Below are 13162 nucleotides of genomic sequence, written 5' to 3' on the forward strand. Positions count from 1 at the left end.
GTCGATTGTTAAAAAGGAAAAGAGGAATTGAGTAATTGGTACTGCGAGATATATCGCTTTCTTCGATAGATTTCGAACGTCAAGCCAACGGAAGAGAACCGAGAGAATGAATAGTATGTTTTATAAACATAGAGTGTGGAGTCGCCACTTGACGTTGCAGTTGCATCGAATCGTTTGATCGACCAATCAGAGGCAATGCTTTCTTTATCCTGATTGGTCAATCAAACGCTTCGAAGCATTTTCAACATAAAGTGGAACGCACTCTGTATTTATAGTCTCATGAAAATTCGATTGACGAAAGCGCACTCTACAATGCGCTCTTTCAATGCTCACGAAACAGGAAAACTTCGGCCATTTTTGTCGAGACCTTTCTTTCGCGTCATATCAAAATGAAGTAAGTTAGAATTATTAATACGAAATGTATATCCAACGTTTGCGATGCAATCTCGTTGTATGTACAGCGAAAACGTGGCTCATCGGGTGAACGCTATGTCTGTGATTAACGTATCTTCAATCTTTACAGGATCGGTCTTTGTGCGTATAGCGGATACAAAATATATCCGGGCCATGGCAAGACCATGGTCAAAGTTGACGGAAAGGTGAGTACCGCTAGAACGACAATAAGGTCGTTATTAATTACAGCATCGTAACTTAATTATCACGACAAATCTTTGAAAAGAAGTTAAAAATACAATTTACTTTACTTATCAGTGCACATGTCAAACATAACCTTCCTTTCCTTCGCTTTTCCAGACTTTCACTTTCCTCAACTCAAAATGCGAGTCTGCACACTTGATGAGGCGTAATCCTAGAAAAGTGACATGGACTGTTCTATACAGGTATAAATATTTTTTGCTTTATAGCAAATGTAATTTTTCGTACTTTTGTTAAATTTTATATATTTTTCAGACGTAAACACAAAAAAGGTCAGGAGGAAGAACAGACCAAGAAAAGGACGAGACGTGCTCAAAAGTTCCAGCGTGCTATTGTGGGTGCCTCTCTCACAGATATCTTGGCCAAACGTAACATGAAACCAGAAATTCGTAAAGCTCAGAGAGAACAAGCGATCAAGTATGTATTCTTTTCATTATATCTATTCAATTGTTATTAAAAAATTATCAATTCTAGAAAAATTATTTAAAAGTGACAAAATTAAACATTATTAAACATATTTTACTTGAAGATAAATAATTTGCAATAGACATCTGTTCCTCTGATGATGTTTCTTATACTATATCAGATTTCAGATAGTCTTAGAATAAAAATGGACTGCTTCACCCAGAACTGTATTTTTGATTACATTGTCTGGTTTTTGCGGGTTCATACAATCAATATAATATTATGTAATATTATGTAATAATAATGTTGATTGTTACTTTTCAGGGCAGCAAAGGAGCAGAAGAGAGCAGCAAAAGCAACGAAGAAAGCTGTTGCCCCTCCGAAAGCAAAACAAGTATCTAAACAGAAAGTAGCTAAGGTGTCACAAAAATCTGCACCCCGTGTCGGAGGAAAGCGTTAAAAAGCTGTAATTATATATAAATAAAGTAAAATAATACCAATTTTTTATTTGATTTTTTTTAATGTAATATAGACAATAAAAATTAATGAATAAAATTCCAAGACACGGAGATATACGCAGATTTCGAGTAACAAATATAGTTTATTGTAACTACATATGTACAATTTACATTTAGTTTCTATATAGTCAGGATAAAATTTTTCTTTTAGTAAAATTATTTTGTTGTAGAACTATTTTTTACAAAAGATATTTTAAACTTAATTGCATGAAATCTGTTTAATAAGTATCTTTTCACTGTTCGATATTATTTAATTCTTTCTTGAGTATAGATAATTTTGTCAAAGCAGTGTCGCGCCATGCTCGTCGTTCCTTTAATTTATCGAGTGGGCACATCTCGTTCAATTCGTTGCTGATTTTCTCCGCCATTTCTCCCACAAATTTTGGTACTGGTCCGAAAGTCATACTCACATCATAGATTGATTTGTTATACGTCTCGCAATACTTCTTCATTCCTATAAAACAATATATTATAACATGAATTGCCTCTCTGTAAAAAAGACCATCTTGTTCGTTTCTTTTTATAGTATAGACAGGAGGCTTAATAACGATCCTCTTGCATCTGGTCACTTAGCTTACCTTCGGCATTCAAATGTGCAGCCTCAAAGGCACCAAGGAAAGCATAACGCATTCCGAGACCTTCACTCATCACCGCATCAACATCCTTTGCACTTAACACTCCATCAGCCACTAATCTCCAGGTTTCATTTAAGATCGCATATCTATTAATATGATCTTTTTAGATATCAAATATTAAATGATAATGATTGCCCAAAGATAGTATCGTATTGCGCAACATATCGATTGTATTGTATTATATTAGGAAACAGTATCTGATTACGTACTGTATTCTGTTGACTGCAAAACCATCAATCTCTCTGCTGAAGACAACAGGTTTTTGGCCAATTTCGGTCATAATGGTCTTCGTTTTCTCAGGAATGTCAGGACGTGTCCATGGAGCTGGCACTATCTCCACCAGTGGCACATAGTAAGGGGGATTCACCTGTGTATTTTTGCAATATAATGTAATAACCATCTAAAAACAATAACTTATGACATACATATAACAATTTACATTAATAATTTTTTTTTTAGCATCTTTAATGACTTATTTATATATTTACAAAAAATTATCCCACATATACACACACTCATTAATAGTAAATACCTCTTCTAATTTATTTGTAATCAGTATAATTAAATCATTTGTTTAGCAAAAATAATTATTTGTTATATGTCAGAATTTATGACTTACTATCTAATCTTTTTTTTATAAATCTTATATTTTATGACTAAATTTATATGTAAATTCTTATACATAAATATTATTTATTACATTAATCGAGTTGGTATAATATAGAGGTTTACCAAAGAGAATCTCGATATCATATTTGCTACAAGTATAAAAATACGTACAGGATGAGAGACTATGATCTGCTCACGGTGTTTCAGCTTCTCACTGAAAAGAGACGGACGGAACGTAGACGTCGAAGAAGACAAGATCACTTTGTCGTCGACAACCTTGTCGAGATCGTTGTAGACTTTCAATTTTAATGAAAGATTTTCTGGCACACATTCCTGGACTAATTTTGCACCTTTTACAGTCTCCGCCAGATCGGAAGAACCTACGAAAAGGATTCTCAATTAAGTTTCTCAAATGCTATCCTACCGTATCAAAGACGCGAAATCCTTGTTGTTTTGAATCTCTTATTACGAAATTAATGCAATTCATGTTAGCGGCAAGAATGATTACTGTGATAAGGAGTCACGAGACAAAAAATAGACCTTTTATCAGTTTAAATTGCTGGTCCGCCGTCAATGTACCCCGGAGAAGATTGTCAGCTTCAAGGCGATTCAATTGTTGACCGATGTCTTCCAATGCGTTCCTAATTTGATCCAGGACAATGTCGTAAATGGTCACCTGATACCCTACGCTGGCGAAAAGCATCGCCCAGCTGCGTCCGATTAAGCCGCTGAAATAAATATTAAGATAAAGATAATTGATTAATTTCATGAAAAAACATATTCTAATACTTCAGTTTTAATTAATATTTACACTCTATGTATTTGTCAATATTAGTTTATATTATTTATCTTTTTTTATGAAATGTGTGTGTGTATCTCTATTATAAAAATTATTATAATATTTAAAATTATATAATAGTCACAAGACAGAATTACGTCATTCTGTATCAGACTTAATTTCAAAAAATGTTGTTTACATCGCGCGTATTATCTTATCTTCGGACGAGTATAACTTACTAAAAAGAACGCAGTTATTTGAAAATTATGTTACCTTTCTCATAAAAGATCGTAATTTAACGACTTGAAAAGAATCAATGACACGATGTGATAATCGAATAATAAAATTATAATAATATTGTATATTAATGTGTTGAAATATTAATGCTGTGGAATATATAAATTTATTATTTTTATAGAACGTGCTAAAAGAATAATTATATGTACATAACTAAAATTGAAAAAGATAGATTATAAAATATAATTCATTCTTTTATATATATCTTCGTTTTATGCTACTACAGCTTTTTTATTTTTTTCGGTATATTTTTCATTTGTTTAATATCTCGTGTGACTCGTGTTATACACAATTAAGAAAAAAAAATTACAGGGGCTATATTCTCAAAAAATATCGTATGCGATATTTTTCGAGAATAAGGCCTCTGTAATTTTTTCTTTCTAAGCTAACAATCGTCATGAAAATTGATTGTAAAGTCATTGAAATATAAGTTTTTTTGTAACTTCAATATTTTATAATATTGTATATATCGAATATTGATACTATTTTTATACCAATCTAAGTCGCTAACTGCTTTAATCATTACTGAAATGATAATTGAAAGACTGAATATTAAAACGATAATTGTTAAATAATTCGAAAAAAAATTAAGCAAAATCAAGGAAAATTATGAGAAAAAAGTCAAAACTTTCTATGCTCGAAAATTGATGCAATTTTTCAACGATCTTATTATTTTAAGATAATCATAAGCTTATCAGTAATAAAACACAAGTTGAAAAATTAAAAAATAGTAATAATTCGTAATTATACAATAGTCACGGTTAATTGCTTATTAGAATTGAAAGTAAGAACGGACTTATTTGCTTCATTGTTATAGCTTGCAGTTATGCTAATTACAATACTTTACCTGCCAATTATCCCGATCTTCTCATTTTTAGTCGACATTGCTACTGGATGGGTGTTGATCGGATGTCTGCGAAAGTGTTTCTATGAGTTGTATAATTAATGGAGTTCAACGTTTAAGAATGTGGTCTCTCGATAAAGGTGCGATATATATATATATATATATGTTCATATTATCAATCCCCCCCATGTATCTTAATGGAGCTTTGTATAAGAATGTAGTGGATTATATTGAAAGAGTTATCATAGGCATTCGCCAACGACATCTTGAAACATTGTTACCTTGCTAAAAACACGTCAAACAAGCTATAAACAAGCGCCTGAAAACGATAAAATAGTAAGTCGATAATCGTGCCTATTTTGTGCAAAATAAATGAATTAATTCTGTATTGATTACTTCTCTCTAGGATAAAGTAGCATCTTCAAATCCAAAATTAGCATACAATTTTATGTATGATCTATATATTTGACGATTGTAATATTAATTTAGTTTGCAAGAAAATATTACTTAAAAATTTTTATTTTAATATGCATCTAATTTTAATAAGAATCGGAGATATTGTAATGGCATATGTAACAAATTTAGAAATTTTTCAGTAACTAAAAATGTTTGCGATATTCATGATTATGTACAATAAAATCGATATATGTACTTTATACTTTTTTATGTCACATTTTTTCCAAAGTTTTTTGTCTTTTTCTTCTTTTAATTTTATATATATTGGTCCTCTCCGCTCTTTAACAAAATCCTTTATATATATATGGTAATTTTTACAATATTTAAGAGCATTTTGTTTTTAATAAAATTGCAATGTGATATTTCGCACAATTTCATATTCTGCACAATCTAATCAATTGTACTAATATTGACTTTTGTTAATCAGAATTAATCCAAGATCTTTGCCCTGTACTTTAAAGATATCTATACAGTGCCAATGTTGCTGTATTATTCTATGGTGTATAGGGAAAAATCAAAAACTCGCGAGATCAGGTTCGTCAATGCAAGCAACTATCCATCTTCACTAATTAATCATCTTTCGTTGTCTAATGAAAAATTCTATCAACTTGCATTTATAATGTATAAAATATCATTTGCAATTTTCTTGAAATTTTCACTAAAATAGAATATTGGAAAAAAAGAGTAAAAAGCAAAAAAATGTGGATGATGGTCACTTTATATTTTAAAGAAAAGGGACAGATATCCATAAAAGAAAAAGAAAATTATTATAACTACAATGAGCCTTATATTAGTGAGACCCAAATGATATTCAATGTACACCTTGGGATTCATTAGTATAATTTTTTCCACGACATTGCAAAATATAGAAAATGTATAAAAAAGTCTGTGATAATCGCAAGAGATTAAAAATGCATATTATTAAATAATCAAAATATCGCAAGGGGTCAGGGTCTGAAAAAACGAGATTATGGGAAATTCCTAAATACGTTTTGTCGGGGCATGCGCGACGCAGACACACGCCTAATCGTCAGGGAAACCCTGATACACGCTGATTGGTCATTGCGCCTTATCCATACCCGGGCACCCGGGGAAGAACCCGCAATACCTAGTCATCAAGATTTTGCCTTGGCGCATTGGCTTGATTGACGCATTCAGAAAATAAAGGCAGTTGATTACGCGCCTTCGGTGAGTAACGAGCTTTCTGCGACGTGCATCGCAACGTTATCGAATACGAGGCTACCTCAAATTCTACCCGTCCACTCAATCATGATATTCAATCGTACTCGCGGTAACACCTGAACGAATTAATTTCCCAATTTTATACACTTTTTGATCGCGCACTCTTTCAATATCCGTGAGGAAAATAATCGCTGAGATGCCTGATGCGTACGAGAACTTTAACATGGCGATGCGGAGTATGTTGACGACCAGTGGTATCATGGATAATGATGCGGACCCCTCGTACTTTCCATTTAATGGTAATGCGAGTGTGCGCCTTAATGGCCTTGACGTAACGCGCGTGTTTTACAAGTGTCGTAGCAGAGAAATGCGCGTTACACGACAAACAATATTGTTGTACATATACATATACAGTGTGATTATATCATTGTCAATCGCTTGTTTGGACACATCTTGACACGTGATTGCGTGACGTATATATACCAATTAATTTAAATATAATCATTAGTTGTTCACGTGTCACGTGTGATCAAAATAAATCTCAAAGTATAAAAAATTATCATGTCACAGTTTACCCAGCAAATGTCACATTAGAAATAATTGTTATAAGTCTGTTGTGTTTTTGAACATTTTCGAATATCTCTCAACCTGCCTCTCCGTGTGTATATTTCAATACATTAAATTTTATTTTTTAAAAATACTTATATGTTATTATATTTGTGCATTATTACAATTATTAAAACAAGTTTATATATATATAAAGTTAACAATATATTTAGTAATATATACCGTGTATATATAAAAGAATTTCATACATTTTTTTCTTTCAGATTTGACATTGATAGGCAGTACAAGTGGTCTAAGCCCATACAGTGAATCTCAGGAGAATATGAGCATTACATCACCTATGTCAACATCTTTGTCACCTATGCATGTTACAGACAATTATATTAATCTATCCAATGCTACAGGTATATATTCTGATTCTAAATCAGCTTGTCTAAGATATCTAGTTTGCCAACTATTCTGTGTGTGTGTGTGTATATATATATATTATATTCCTATACTTAAAGAGAGTATATCAAATTTTTATTTATTTTTTTAATACAAGTACTTGGTGAACCATACATTAGTATCTTGGTGCAACCAATGGATAAATTTAGATTTCGATACAGATCTGAAATGGTAGGGACACATGGGAGTTTGTTAGGTGTATCAAATGGACGTAGACGGAATAAAAATAATGTACCAACAGTCCAAGTAAGTATATATTGTATTCTATGCAAATAGATTTATCAATATATTTATGTGAGAATACCTTCATGCAATGTTGTTACTTATTTGTTACTTTTTGTACTTTTAGTTACATCATTTTTTGGATAAAGCAACAATACGATGCACATTGGTTACAACGGACGACGAACATATACCGCACGCTCATAGATTAGTGAGACGTATGGGTACCACGGATGTAGATGATCCACATGATATAGAAGTTTCACCTACAAATGATTTTATAGCTGAGTATGTTTATATCTTCTACTGTCTAATATTGCAAACACAATTGATTTATTAGTCTATTTATTAGTATATTATATGGATGTATGTTTCTACTTCAGATTCAATAGTATGGGAATAATACATACTGCAAGAAAAAATATTAAAGAAGAAATAATACGAAAATTATGTGCAGCAATTTTAGAGGAACGCAAGCGTTCAAATATTAATGCTACTCTTAGCCTCCGCGATAATGCACAGGTAGATTTTAATATCTTTTATCACTTTGAAATTGTTATATAATTGAACTTATATTTTTATCCTCCCCAAAAAATGGCAATTGTATTAAACATACTTTTTAAAAAATGTTATCTTAATTACAGATTAGAGCTGATGCGGAAAATTATCAGAAGACTATAAATTTAAATACAGTCACTCTCTGTTTTCAAGGTTTTATCAAAGATGAACATAATGTTATGAGATCAATTACAAGGCCGGTTTATAGCAATCCAATCAATAATTTAAGTAAGTTTAAATAATATATCATGATAAAAAAATCTGTTTTTATAATAATTTTTCTATTAAAATTCTGAAATTTATTATTTGTATATATATATCACAAACGATGAAAATGCTCAATAAGTTGTAATACTAATATTTTAATAGAAAGCGCATTAACTGGGGAGCTTAAAATATGCAGAATTGATAAGTATACCAGCAGCTGTGAAGGTGGAGAAGAAGTGTTCATACTTGTAGAGAAAGTTTCAAAAAGTAAGTTCATAATTAGTAATTTAATATTTCTACTATGATATGCTGCATATTATGGCGGTAACATTTACATATGCAAAACTGTAAAAAAACATATTTCACATATGTTTCATATTATAGAAAATATAAAAATAAAGTTTTTTGAACTGAATGATGATGACATTGAGATCTGGACTGATTATGGTCGTTTCTCGGAACTAGATGTCCATCATCAATATGCCATGGTATTTCGGTATGTACTTTATGCATTTGAAATATGCTTTATTTTCTTTCATGATTAATTATACTATGTGTTTCTAGAACTCCACCGTACAAGGATCTATATATTACTTCTCCAAGAGAAGTCTTCATACAATTGGAACGTCCTTCGGATTCAGATTGTTCAGAAGCAATTAAATTCACATATAAGCCTAGCGATCGTATGATAGGTACGTTAATGGCGAGACTGAAATATCACATCCCTGTTTTTTATTTTTTTCGACTACTTTTTTTTTATTACTTTCTTTTCTCGGTATAATTTATTATAATTTTACAATTTCAGGTAGAAAAAGAACGCGAGTCTCTTATTCGAATAGTGGGGAATTAGCACAAATGACGTGTAATCCAGATATGCCGTTAATGAATACGCCGTTAATGAATACACCACTAACGAATGTACCTTCAAGCAATGAAAGTACCGAAATTTCTAAAGAAATAAAAAAGATGTTAGAGGATAGATGCTCTTCCAGTGAGTTCAAGGATTTTGTTGAACACATAAATCTAGAATGTAAGTATCGAACTATACATAGTAAAAGATTTACTAGTTTCAAGTTACATCTTTAAAAAAATATATCACATGTTATTCAATATATATCTTCAATTTTGTAGTGTATGAGAGTTTAGTAACCCAAAGCGAAGAAAATAAATTAACTTATGATGGAGCATCAAGCAAAAAGGTAAACTTTAATTCCAATATATGCAGCTTATAGAATAAATTCATAATTACTATCTTATTGTTGCACCAATATTGTCATTCTGAATTTAATGTTTCTACAGGATGATGAAATGTTTGCTAAAAATATTATTATCGATACAATAAATAGTATCAAAGCAAACCCAGATAAATCTAAGGATATTATAATACATATGTTTAAAAACAGAACAACTTATGGTGATTCACCGCTACATTGTGCACTCCGATATGGGCAAAAAAATATTATAAAGCATATTCTAATGCTTATGAGTGTACTAAAAACAAATGCTGAAGAGTTAGTGAATATTCAAAATAGTTCTGGCAAGGTTAGCTTTTTTAATGTTTTGTCTAATATATATATCTTGTTTTAATAATTACAAGAATTATTTTTTAATATATCGTATTATATGCCATAGACTCCATTGCATTATGCTGTTTCACAAGAACATGCAGAAATTACAAAAGCATTGCTCATGCTTGGTGCAGATCCAAACATATCTGACCATTATGGACAAATGCCATTGCACAGAGCTGTTCAATGTATGTACTAATTTTAAAATGTTTCAATCAAATGTTCTTTTTAAGGAAAATCTGACAAATAGAAATTTATCAAAATATTTCGATTTATAAATAGAAGTAAAAAATATTTATACATATATTTTATAATAGCTGTAGCAGATAATACATAATATATACCTATAATGAGAGATACATTTTCAGTTCCAGAAGTGAAAGCAAGTATTGATGTTTTATTGAGTGAAGAAAAAATCAACATTGAAGCAAATACAGATTTAGGGTGGACACCTTTACAATTAGCTGCTGAGGCGGGTTCATACTATGCAGTACGCTCTCTCGTTAAAGCCGGTGCAAACGTAAATAATACTGATATGTCTTATGGAAGAACAGCTTTACATATAGCGGTCGAAGGAGGTCACAAAGATATAGTGGAATTCCTGTTAAAAAATGTAAAATTTAATATTTATCGAAAACGCGTTTATATATCAAAAACCATATTACAGTACAGTGTTGATTCTTACAGACCAAAATAGATGTTAACAAAAGAAACTTCAGTGGAAATACAGCGTTACATACTGCGGTAGTTACACCTGGGATGAAAGCGAAAGAAATATGTGTTCTCCTATTGAAATATGGCGCTAATCCATATATAAGGAATTTTAATTGTGAGCCAAGCAATGTATGTCTATAATAATTGCCTGAAATAAATCATAATCTATATACATATATATAAACACAGTTAATTATGTGTAATTGTATTTTCATGATAGATTGAAAGGGAACAAGTACAAAATATAAAAACTGAAATACACTCGGATGATGAAAACATGAAAGAATCCGTTGGGCAATCATCTTTCGACTTAGCCTTAAACAAACCAGATGTAAGGGAAAAAGATATATTCCATATCTCATCATTGTAATAATAACCTTATAAAGTTATACATATATGAGAAAAATTTGTTTTATTACAGATCTTACAGCTTGTTTCCAGTCAATGTGATGCATCATTAGAAACAATTAAATGTAAAGAAGAAAATATCGATGATACACAAAAAGTTTGGATGGATGCAATCCAGGAAAAACAATTAGCAGCTATCCTAGATGAGACAAAAGGATGGAGGAAATTAGCCCGTCATTTGAATTTTGAAAATTTATTTAATACGTTTGAAGAGAGTTCATCCAGTTCAACATTACTCTTTTTGAATTACATTGCTGTAAGATTATTTTTTTTTGTAGAATGTTTCATGTATTATTCTGTATTATTATTCTATCTTCATCTATGTTCTATTATGAATACATACATTCTTACTGGAATAAATCATTAAACTACATAATCTCTATTTTTTTGTAGATACAAACCAGTATATCTCTCAGTGAACTGCAAAATATACTGCAGAGCATAGGCGAAGAAGATGCTGCTGTATATATGGGACAAGTTTTATCTATACATGAAAATACGAGTCATGCATTTTTAAAATGAACATTATTGAATCATTGTGTTTGCATGTCATATTAAGTATTTTATAATAAAACATTGTATATTAAGAAAACATTATATTATATTGTGATAGTAAACTGAAAATTGTATCATATTTAAGCAAATTAATCGTCCTTTATTTGTAGAATATAGATCTATTATTAAGTTTTTTATATTGTCATTATACATGTATATACATGTGAGTGTATATATATATGTATATATATATATATATACATATATAACATACAAATATTTATGGTACATATATGATACACATTCGAGTAAAAAAAAAAACTATTTACTTTTATTACTTCTCTATCCCAAGAAACCTAAAAGACATTAGCTTCTCTCATGGGCTCCGATTTTAAAAATCTTTCAAAACTCAATTTGGACAAGTCTATACTTGTAAAACAATCGTGAAACATCAGCTCTGATATCGCACGTCCTACTGCGGGTGCCTTTTGAATACCATGTCCACTAAAACCAGTCGCTATGTATAAATTCTTATGATAAGGATGCCGACCAATGATACCGTTTTCGTCAAATGTATTGTATTCGTAATATCCAGCCCACGAAGATTTCACCTGATAAAAATATAAAAGTTGAAATATATATATTATGAAAAAAGAGAAAGTTAGTGTACTTGTGTGCGACATATTAATGGATTTAATATTTATATAAATTATCCGTATTTGTGTGTAAGAATGACAAATATCTTATATATAAATTATTAACTTTATCACTTTCACGTTTTCTTTACGCGTATGTTTACTTGTTATGATAATAAATACCTTTAAATTCTCAAATGATGGTATTCTATGAGCGAGTGCAGGCCAAACTTTATTGTCGAAAAATTCATGATCGACATCTAAGTTATCCACCGACGGCTCTTCGTCGAGTTCTGGTGATTTTCCGCCGATATAATTACCCGCGAGACCTTCTCGTCTACAAATTATTTCAAATTTATTTATTCAATTTCTTAATGTTACTCTTTCTTTTACAAATTTATCTTTTAATAATTTGATTCATTTGTTAAGAATTTGTTTTGTTTTTGATAAAAAAGTACATATTATAATTCAAGAGTATTTAAATTCATACCTGAAATATGTGCCACTAGGATCAATTGTTAGAGGTGTATTTAAACCAGGTCCATCTGGACAATGAAAACAATATACATATCTTTTTCTGTAAAAAAGAAAAAGAGACTTTGATTGTAATAGATAAAAATTAAAGAATAACAACAAATTTGAATTACTTGTGTTAATAAAATTACCTGGGTACCACTGGTAAAGGTACAGATAATAATTCTTCGCCTGTTCCGATATCAGCCAATTCAGCTACATCGCCACTAAACGCGCCTGCAGCTATTACAGCCTTACAAAACTGTATTTTTCTAATCTCACCGCTATTCGTTTTTACCTAATACAGAATATATTATCTATATTTAAAGAATTTAAAGAATTATGTTAAATTCATAACTGACAAGTTATATAAGAATTTGTAGACGGACCGCGCTCTCACAAAATTGTGAGTGCTACTTGAGTTGTTCAAAATAAAAAGATATATATTAT

General features: G+C 30.6%; 4 protein-coding genes and 1 non-coding gene across 10 annotated transcripts in view; 3 read left to right on the plus strand and 2 right to left on the minus strand.

Annotated features, from left to right (window-relative positions):
- The first annotated feature begins 307 nt into the window (after positions 1-307).
- Positions 308-1718, plus strand: LOC115235111 (60S ribosomal protein L24). Its single transcript, XM_029806705.1, has 5 exons — positions 308-394; positions 524-599; positions 754-839; positions 910-1071; positions 1384-1718. The coding sequence occupies exons 1-5, from the start codon at positions 390-392 to the stop codon at positions 1517-1519; spliced, it is 465 nt and encodes a 154-aa protein (XP_029662565.1). The 5' UTR covers positions 308-389; the 3' UTR covers positions 1520-1718.
- On the plus strand, positions 1200-1330 carry LOC115235120. Its single transcript, XR_003883986.1, has one exon. It is a non-coding gene; the product is annotated as a small nucleolar RNA SNORA79 (small nucleolar RNA).
- LOC115235110 (lambda-crystallin homolog) lies at positions 1635-6693 on the minus strand. Its single transcript, XM_029806704.1, has 7 exons — positions 6590-6693; positions 4744-4809; positions 3362-3549; positions 2993-3201; positions 2422-2579; positions 2156-2298; positions 1635-2031 (listed from the first exon to the last, which is right to left on the minus strand). The coding sequence occupies exons 1-7, from the start codon at positions 6637-6639 to the stop codon at positions 1811-1813; spliced, it is 1035 nt and encodes a 344-aa protein (XP_029662564.1). The 5' UTR covers positions 6640-6693; the 3' UTR covers positions 1635-1810.
- On the plus strand, positions 5958-11703 carry LOC115235108 (nuclear factor NF-kappa-B p100 subunit). Of its 3 annotated transcripts, none has more exons than XM_029806697.1 (18): positions 5958-6384; positions 7209-7349; positions 7490-7638; positions 7742-7902; positions 7998-8136; positions 8259-8400; positions 8542-8646; positions 8764-8875; positions 8944-9071; positions 9185-9409; positions 9511-9578; positions 9679-9921; positions 10012-10135; positions 10316-10560; positions 10635-10790; positions 10882-10992; positions 11083-11325; positions 11463-11703. In XM_029806697.1, the coding sequence occupies exons 2-18, from the start codon at positions 7268-7270 to the stop codon at positions 11589-11591; spliced, it is 2562 nt and encodes an 853-aa protein (XP_029662557.1). In that variant the 5' UTR covers positions 5958-6384; positions 7209-7267; the 3' UTR covers positions 11592-11703. The 3 variants fall into 3 exon arrangements, with proteins under 3 accessions (XP_029662557.1, XP_029662556.1, XP_029662558.1); XM_029806696.1 differs by having other exon boundaries at positions 6310-6677; XM_029806698.1 differs by lacking the exon at positions 5958-6384 and adding an exon at positions 6871-7036.
- Positions 10675-13162, minus strand: part of LOC115235109 (FAD-dependent oxidoreductase domain-containing protein 1-like) — a 7082-nt gene continuing 4594 nt past the window's right edge. For 3 of the 4 annotated variants that reach the window (XM_029806702.1, XM_029806700.1, XM_029806699.1), the window contains 5 exons: positions 12865-13010; positions 12690-12776; positions 12383-12536; positions 11894-12175; positions 10675-10809 (listed from right to left, as the gene is read on the minus strand). In XM_029806702.1, coding sequence (XP_029662562.1) covers positions 11921-12175; positions 12383-12536; positions 12690-12776; positions 12865-13010 — 642 coding nt within the window. In that variant the 3' untranslated portion in view covers positions 10675-10809; positions 11894-11920. Of the gene's footprint in view, positions 10810-11857; positions 12176-12382; positions 12537-12689; positions 12777-12864; positions 13011-13162 lie in introns of those variants that run through there. The other variant, XM_029806701.1, reaches the window with a different exon arrangement.

Source organism: Formica exsecta, unplaced genomic scaffold, assembly GCF_003651465.1.
Source record: "Formica exsecta isolate Colony F162 unplaced genomic scaffold, ASM365146v1 scaffold21, whole genome shotgun sequence".
NCBI classification, from domain to species: domain Eukaryota; kingdom Metazoa; phylum Arthropoda; class Insecta; order Hymenoptera; family Formicidae; genus Formica; species Formica exsecta.